A 9225-nucleotide genomic window follows, 5' to 3' on the forward strand; every position below is an offset into this window, starting at 1 on the left:
TGTACCTGAATTGATATTTGCTTTCTCTTTTTTGTGTCCTGAAGATGGCATCTGCAAAGTTATTTGTTATCTACTGAGGCCATTGCAAGTTGTGTTTATTCACATTGTAGCAGGTTTTATCCTTGTGGCTGCCTTATATACACAGAAGAGATATGCACCAATGTCACAACACAAGTTATAATATGAACCAATGTTACAACACAAGTAAGAAGCGGCGTGTTTTATACGAATAAAAACCAAAGACACGATATTGTAAAAAAAAAATTTAAAAGATTTATTTCTCACGATAAAACAGCATCTCAAAGACATTTCAACACTATAAAAAATTCTTACAGAATATAAAAAGTAAAAACATTACAATACAGTAATATGACAGTACAGTAACAGTACAATGAACAATTACACTTCTTACAAAATAATTAATATAGCGTTACAAGGCGTGTACAGCATTTATCCAGTACATTCTTTACATCGTGAGCCACATGGTTTGTAGCAGCGGTAGAGACCTTTTTTTAGGTAGCAAAGTTCCACGTGTGGTACCTAATGACGGGGAATGTAAAGATTGAATTGTACGGGGTGACGCCGCTAACTTCAGCGGTGTAGATACAGAGCGTGTCTCACTGTTGGTAATTTTTAATTCATCTAAAAGCTTCCTAGTAGCGGGGTTACCCACAACTGTAGACGGCATATTTAGCTCTGCCATAGCCTGCATAAATGAATCCCAACCCGGCGGTAAATTTCTACTGTTCAGAGCATGACTCTGCGTTGTACTACGTACCAAATCCAGTAAGTTAGACCCTGGTATTACGGATCCTTTGAAAATAAATTCAGCATTATTATTCCATGCTGTGACATTTTTATTCTGCAGCAGCCTGTTTAGTAAAAATTCAGCATTCTTTTTATATCTTTGGTTTATATGGCCGACAATTTCAGCGATCTCATGATTTTTATCAGAGTCGGTATTTGGCAATTGCTGCTGACCAGGATCAGGAGGGCTAACGAGATTTAAAGCCGTTACTTCTTTTGAGCTGTGCCTCGTATGTACCAAGTAGCGTTGTAGCACAGCGCTATACATTTTAATTTTCACATCATCGGGAATGTCACGACGCTGTAAAATGTCGCTAATCTCACCATCAAGGCGCCGAATAACACTGTCGCGTATGTTATCTGTAGTACCGGGTCTTAGTTTGTCTAGCTCCTGTTTGGGGACTAGATACATTTTCGTTGTATGCTCCATTATCTTCCGGCGATCAGGCTTGTTATTATTGGGATTGCAAAAGCTAAAAGAGGACCGATAAACCCGCCGGCCTGTTTTAGTAGGCGCTTCTTTTTCTTTATGGGCTGAGACCTGTCGCTCAGGGTTCTTATAGCTTTACGCCACTTCTTTAATATACCTTTTTGGCGCTCTTTCAGCGGAATCCTGCCTTTTAAGATATTTAAAGCAATCTCGCCTATGGCTGTAATTAAATCATTGCTTGCATCGCGCAAAATAGACTTTCTGACAGCAGGGGTTGCTTTCACTAGGGTTTTTAAGAGAGCCCAGTTACGCCGGAGCCTCTCAGACATCTTTACATCACAACGACCACAGCGTAGAATGTCTGATACCTGGTAAAATTCACTTTTTAGAAGTTTTTTTCTTCTGAACATAGACAGCGGGCAGCGCGGGTGGAAACAACCCAGTCCTTAAACGCAGATCCTCAGGAGTATTAGCTCTCAAATCTACAAGCAAATACCCGTAAGGCTCCCGCGTGGCATCCTCAAAAGCTTCTAGGAAAAAACGTGTTTTTCCGGGATACATCTGACGAGCTAGAGTTAAAATTTGTAATTTATCTCGGGGGTTGTTAAAAAGCACCATGTACTTTGTGTTTAAATTTATCGTACGGCTTTTCTTGCCCTGACAAAATATGTTTTGCACCAGGTAGAAAATGCTGAGATTTCTGTGGTGCACATACTTGGTAAAGGCTTTTTCTATCTCACAATTCTCACTAGCACTCTCCATGAGATCATCAACAATCGCCAAATTCACCTTCTCCGGTGGGAATAATTCGTCATCTACGAATGTATTCGGCAGACCCTCCACAAATCTGGCGTGGGGAAAAGAGAGAGAGATTTCATCATATAGTTTTTGCCAACACGAATAAAACCATACAATATTATCAGGTTTCTGAGAAAAATTAGCTTCAATATTATATAGCAGCTGTTTTACAAAATAGCTCTTTCCAGAATTAGACGGTCCTGCTAGAATGCACGAGAACGGGTGTTGCAGACGCGTATCCATCACAATACACGACTAATACCCAAAAGGTAATGTTGTGAAATCGTCTAATAGTCGCCGCTTTGTATAAACGCACTTTTGTGTTTTGCGTAATGGCCTTGTTTCAATATCCCAGTACTTTTTATTTCTCACAATGGACGCCTGCTGTACGACAATACGTTTCTGAGTTTCTGCGGCAGAATTGCGCGGGTAGTCCAGAACTAGATCTTTCAGACTGTTGAAATTAATAGATTGAGAGTTACCAACATTTAGTGTTATCCCCTTAACTTTTAAGACAGTTTTACCGGTGTTGAGTTTGTAGCCGTAAGTTTTGGGGCCCGCGGATACAAATTCTGTGATGTGTGTACCATCGGGTATTTCACTGGTCAGCTCCCCCAGGTAATCGCCTAAAGGCGGTTGCCACTCACCATCTCTCTGTACAAAAATAACTGAATCTGTGTCGTGATAAAGGCACCGCTCCTGCAGCCGGTCCAGCAGCGAATAGAGCTCTAGCCGAGCATATGCTGTTGTAAAACACGCTATAAAAATGTTTGTGTTTTTGTTGAGTGTGTGATGGCCTTTTGCATATTTCCAGTTAATGGTTGCGGTGTCATCATCAAGGAAATGTAACATCGAAATGTCATAGTAAGGCAGGAACAAATACTTAAAAAGCTCATCTGGATCCCTAACAATGCTGGTACATGATAGATTAGATCTCTGAGCAAACTTTCCCCATAAAGAATTTAAGAAAAGCTTGGAGATCTGTCGCTTAGCAGGATTGACAGCTATATTTTCAGGCCGTAATTGGACACCTTCTTTTTCAAGAAAAGAGTCAATGTACTGCCGCTTCTTGGCGTCATCAGTGCACCAGCTAGGATAACCAGAGGCTTCCTGCTTATCCCTAAGATGTAATTTAATGTAAGGCGCAAACAGATCATCAGTGGTTTTAGGAAAATGCCATATTTCATAGATGTGAGCGATCCGATACCCTTTTTCTATAGCCATCTCGAGCTCTATAGTGCACCAGGTGCCTGTCAGCGCCCGTTCTTCATCACTGTGGGCACAAATATCTGCCTGGGAATTTGCAGCGCATGTGTAACAAAGGGGAAACATTAATTTTTTGTTGAGTTTTACCGGTAGAACTGGAAAAAATAAATCTCTCGGCGGGTAGACCTTGACTCTAGCAATGCCAAAGTATTTTTTAATGAATCCAAAATTGTCGTAGATGATGTCTGGATGGCCTACAGGGTATGTTTTAGTTTTGTTTACAAAGGGGTACAGACTGGTGAAATCATAGTAGTGTAAAGTCTCCCCTTCTTCCAGATGGTGATAGAGCTTAATGGCGTTAGTTCGCCCGCCATAAAGCGCATCACGGGGGTCTAAAGGAACGGGGAATTCCATCTGACGAAGAAATGTTTGAAGGTTAGAATCATTTTCAACCATTTCATTCCACTCATGTTCCCACATCAGTCTTACTGTGTACCCGCAACACTGTAAGTAACGCTTTTTAGCTAAAAAGGTGTAATATAACTGACCGTAGGACGTGCTTGTGACCTTATTTGTGTCATTTTCATTATAGCACACGGGACAACCGTGGTAAAAACACCCCTGAAATTCAAAGGCTATGTGCTGGCCGCTAACATAGGCATAGCCATCTAGAAAATACTTCCCGACCTGTTTTTCACCGCCTCTCAAAGCGTGCTGTATGTCGATGTTCTCAGAGTGGGCTACATACATGAGCCACTGTATAGCGGGTGTCGAGTAGCGCTTTTTTGCCTTGTGATAATTATCACCAGGTAAAATGGCGATTGTCTTTTTTGGAAGAAATTTAAACCGGTACATTGTCATACACACCGAGGCCAGGGTGATGAGCTGAAAAGGATCAACACATCTGCGCACTACAATCTTTTGCTTTTGACGCTTACAGTATTTTTTAACATTTTTCTGAGTCATCTGCATAATACGCTCTCTATAGATCTCGCAGGCGTGTCTCAAAATTTCAACATCTTGTTTGCAATAAGATTTTAGCTCGGCCTTGAAGTCAAAAGTTGTATTTACCTGTGTCTCATACCACTCCAGGAACTCTACCTTCTCGCCAGGTGACATGTACTCCACCCCATAATATTTTACATCAGGTATGGGACCTACATAATTTTGGTTTTCTCTGGTATTGAAAAAGTGTGGAAAATGTCCTTTGCCTCCTGAAAAGCCCATGGCCTGTGGTAATTTACTGAGTTTCATGGGGATAAAATTTAGAGAGTCTATGAACCTTATAGACAAATCGGGTAGCGACACACACAAGAGGCGGCCACCTTGGGTTATCAACTGTACTTGTAGTTTTTCAGAAATCAGTTCCTTAACAATAAAGTATGCATCATATCTTCCACCATTGTGGGCAATAAATGTATGATCTGAAAATTTACCGCTTGTAAAGAACTGTACAAAGTCATGTGTACAGGTATCACCCTCAAACTCCCAGGAGGGGTGGCCATACAGCGTTGTAGCATAAATGTAATTCGGGATGTGCGTGCCTGTCTCCTGCATACACTCAAAATCATAAAAGATATAGCAATCTGACTCATCCTGTGCTACATACTTCCGCATGTAACAAAGATGAGCATCGAATTTATTTATATGTCTGCGACATACAGGACAGCGCAAACCATTACATTTATGCTCTGTTTCGCTATTTCTGGGGACAAAAAGGTTGCATTTATCACAAAATGTTTTAAGTCTGCAGAATGCTGGGTCGCCTAATCCAAATTGTTTGTGATAATCTAGGCACACGCTCGAGCGGCAATAAACTCTGCAAACAGTACATCTGGGCTGTTGGTCGGCACCGCTTTCTACGCAATTCTCTCTCTGACAGGCTTTACAAAAATACTGGCAGGAGTGGTTGTTTTTGTGGTGAAACACTGAATTGCAGAGCTCACAAAAGTAATCAGCACCGATAAAACCCTTCATATTTTTGATACCGTAGTAGTGATTATCATGGAACAATATGAATACTGTTTTGCCATTAGCTGTATTACCGCTCTCAAAGTAACGCCAATCGCCCTGACTATAGTACAGTACTTTAATGGTGACCCCCAAATATTTTTCAAATGCAGGGATGTCGCTAAAACTCACTAATTGATCATCAGGGATGCCCAGTGCTGCGTGTATGTTTTTAGAGCGGCTCAGTAAAACACCATCAGTGACATTCGTGTCGTCCATCAGGGCGCACACACTAGCAGCCAAACACAGATTTGTCGTGTAATTGTTAAAATCATACAGCCATTGTCTCTTTTGTTTAATGATCTGACTGCTCGCTATAGATTTCAAGCGCCTTTTTTGTTTTACACCACCGCGTCGGTTTTTAATGATGGTGACGACTAGCTTTAGCGAATTGGATGATATGCATTCACTGTTACTTTGAAGTGCGCGGGCAACAGCATTTAAAAAAGATTCGGAATTAAAATCTTCACGGGTTTGTTTTGTAGTGAAAATAGGGTCTAAAGTATCACCGGCATCAAACCTTAACTGTACAAAGTCGCCAGGTTCAATGTCCCTGATGATTCTATCCAGTAATGCCTGAATGCCCTCATGAACAATATTCAAGCCCTCTTCAAATGATCGTACACGCTCCAAATTTACAAATCTAAAATGATCTGTATGTATATGACCATTGAAATTGCGGAGGGCCCTTTCATGATGATGGATGTGTTGCAAAAATACTGTATGATCGGGGCGCCGCACATTACCAGCAGCGTCTGCGGATTGTGAATTTTGTGTAGATGCCTGTGCGGCAGCTGCAGAGCTGCCTGGACTATGTGAGTGCTGTTCTGACTCTTGTGACGACGTCTGTGGTGACTGTAGAGGCATTGCAGGACACATGTCACCACGGCGCCTCCTAGAGCATAGCGCCCGTCTAGCGCTGACCAACAATTTTAGAGCCCTCTTTATAACTCTAGCCCTATTATACCTGGGTAGTGTTAGTTTAGGTGGTTTATGCATGCCGTAGCCGACCATATCTAGTCATAATGGGGTCGCTGTAGTTGTTATCTCGCCATCCAGCAGCAGGCTCCGAAGTGCGTATAGTTCGGACTTATTAGCCTGTGTTGGGTTTTGTGTTAATAATAATTTTTCAAAAGTATCGCAAAAAAACATTATTTTGGGGACCCAGCGTTTGTAGCGTAAGTAGCGGCCGATGTGTTCCTGAAATACAAGCATTTCAACGGGGTCCCAGCTGCGGGATTCATGCTGCAGATCTATAGCTGGCGCATGAATCCGTGGCTTTTTACACACCTTAAGCTCTTTACACCCCTTAACATCATCCGGCCGCGACCTCTTTGACCGTTTCTTAACATTAACAGAGTTAGATACACAGACATGAGATATGTCACCCAAATTAGAGGGGCCTGAGGGTCCGGCCCCAGAGGCATTAGCAGGACCCGTTACACATGGCGCTGACGGTTGCATAGTGTGGGACATACGTATAATGAGCGGTTCTATGGATGGTTGCTTACCATCAGCGAGCTGATCAATCTCGCGATCATACTCTTCACGACTCATCGTGGCTGTGGCACCCACGGCGCAGGATGCGGTTGGTGGCTCTGTAACATGTTTTGTTTTCCGCTTATGTTTTCGGGGTACCTCGAGCACTTCTGGATATAGTAGCGCGGGGTCATTCACACGGATTGTCGATGGCTGTCCGGTACTTGGATGGGGTATTTCACGATGGTCCGACGGTACAGGGTTTCCTGCGTCCTGCACCACGCAGATCGGTGATAGCGGATATGCTCTAACAGATCCATTAGCCGTCTGTATCGCCGGCCACGCTTGTGCTGCGCCATTCTCGGTGATCTGTAGCGGCTGTAGAGGTGCTGGAGGTGTTTTTCTCATGACTTTGCGCTTAGCTGTAGGAAAGATTATACATGTGTCAGATATGTGCGAGACCGTCGCAGGCCGCTGCGCATAGCTGCAGGAAAGATTATACGTGTGCCAGATATGTGTGAGACCGACGCAGGCCGCTGCGCTTAGCTGCAGGATAGATTATACATGTGTCAGATATGTGGGGGCCATGGATCTCAATGATGAAGCACGTGCATCATTGACTGTACAGAGACTGTGCATGTATACCAAAATATACACTTACGGGATAGCGATGTGTGGTGAATGATTGCCGTGGCGTCTTCTGCAGCTTCTGCGATGCTCTCCATTAGCTCCGGTATATTCTCTTTTGTGAAAATTCTTCTAGGCTTCAGTTTACAAGCTATAAATAAAGATACAGGCCTTAGTAGAGGCGTGGTGGATTTTCGCAGAGCGGTTGTGCAAAAAAACTTTTCATACGATTCTCACCTCTCCCTTTTTTGCCCGCCGGTCCGAGCTGTTTTTTAGGTGCTCTAGAATCAGGGCTGTTTCTCGGCGTGGGGGTCTGGTACATCAGTTCCTCAACAGGCGGCTGATTGTGTTCCGTGGTGGTTGGTTCTGGAAACATGTCGACATCTGTAAAGAATTAATATATATATTTACACGTCTAAATACTTAAAAGCTATATACACACACACACACACACACATACATACACAGCAGTCACACAACGCACCTATGATGCCTTGAGTCAAATCCCACACAGCAGCGACACCTGCATTAGTGTTACTATACTCAGCTCCAGGTGTATCACACTCCAGAGTAGGCACGCTGAAGCCGTTTAAAAAATCATCGCTATAGTTGCTGATAAATTCATCTACAGCATCGGGGGTGTTCCTGGTAAATTCATCTAGATTATCGGGGATGGTCCTGATTAATTCATCTTAAACAAGAAAGAATAAACAATATAAAGATAATATATAAAAACAGCCCTTAGTTAGAATGGGACACTAACAGATACATGTATATAAATCTTGAAACATACCTATTACCGAATCCGCAACTTGACTGGAAAAAGCCGAAAAATGTTGGGATTCCATCTAAAATAAATTATCTGTGTAAATTTTATGCGCAATCTATATTATCCACACACCACTACTCGTCAAACTCAATTATATACCCCAACAAATAAACTGCTCCCCGTGTATAAATATTCTTATACTAAGCAAATCATGGGTAATACGGCTAAGTCTTTCTATATTAATTATGCGCCACAAATATGATTTATGCGGTAAAACTATATTACACAGCCCCACTAAATATACCGCTACTGTATAAATATGACTATAAATATGTCTATGTTAAACAACACACATGTAGTAAGTAAACGCTGCAGGCGCTAGTTAGGGCGTATTGACAGTTATTAACTACTGTATTACATAAATTATGTTATAATAGTTGCCCGCGGATAAGTCTTTCTATATTAATTATGTACCACAGAATATGTTTTATGCAGTAAAACTATATTATACAACGATACTAAATATGCAGCTATCCTCCAGTATAAAACTAACTTATTAGACAAATAACACCCTTAATTATGGTTTTAGAGATGCATAGTTAAATATAATTAAGCATTTGCGAATAATAACACAACTGTCTTATATACTTACATTTAGAATAGCTTGCTTTTTTTAGTCTGCTCGGACTTCTGGTGGTTGTCTGATGTACTTTAGTGGGCCAGCCACCTGTATTTATCCTGAGTGTCAGAAACCAGCTCACCTGTTAACACCCAGAAACACACCCAGTTACGCCCCCACCACACGCCTGCTGTTAACACCCAGAACACAACCATACATGCAATTAATGCATGCATTAACTCAGGCATGATATATCCGGATTAAAACAGGAATTTTTATACAGCTGAATTTCTGAAAGAAGCAGGCTGTTGATTAACGAACCACAATCATTTTAATCAATCATGACGTCTAAATCGTATGATGCCATATTAGAAAAACAATATTTTACATGCCGCGCACCCGGCTCATTCTCGGGTATTGACAAATTATTTAGATCTGCAAGAGCACGCGGTATAAAGAAATCTGATGTTATTGCCTGGT

General features: G+C 41.9%; 1 protein-coding gene across 1 annotated transcript; it reads right to left on the reverse strand.

Annotated features, from left to right (window-relative positions):
* Positions 1 to 250: 250 nt before the first annotated feature.
* Positions 251 to 8293, reverse strand: LOC138637746 (uncharacterized). The gene is made up of 6 exons (XM_069726659.1): positions 8151 to 8293; positions 7842 to 8048; positions 7595 to 7741; positions 7392 to 7508; positions 6763 to 7152; positions 251 to 2084 (listed from the first exon to the last, which is right to left on the reverse strand). The coding sequence occupies exons 1-6, from the start codon at positions 8203 to 8205 to the stop codon at positions 2053 to 2055; spliced, it is 948 nt and encodes a 315-aa protein (XP_069582760.1). The 5' UTR covers positions 8206 to 8293; the 3' UTR covers positions 251 to 2052.
* Between the last annotated feature and the right edge of the window lie 932 nt (positions 8294 to 9225).

The sequence above is a fragment of the Ranitomeya imitator genome, chromosome 5 (assembly GCF_032444005.1).
Source record: "Ranitomeya imitator isolate aRanImi1 chromosome 5, aRanImi1.pri, whole genome shotgun sequence".
NCBI classification, from domain to species: domain Eukaryota; kingdom Metazoa; phylum Chordata; class Amphibia; order Anura; family Dendrobatidae; genus Ranitomeya; species Ranitomeya imitator.

Excerpts from the sequence above, each read along its gene's own strand:
- LOC138637746 (XM_069726659.1), bottom strand. The coding sequence starts at position 8,205 with ATGGAATCCCAACATTTTTCGGCTTTTTCCAGTCAAGTTGCGGATTCG. Across the intron at positions 7,153-7,391 it reads TCACCACACATCGCTATCCC|CTAAGCGCAAAGTCATGAGA; the intron begins GTAAGTGTATAT and ends TCTTTCCTACAG. Across the intron at positions 2,085-6,762 it reads GATTGATCAGCTCGCTGATG|ATTTGTGGAGGGTCTGCCGA; the intron begins GTAAGCAACCAT and ends TCCCCACGCCAG.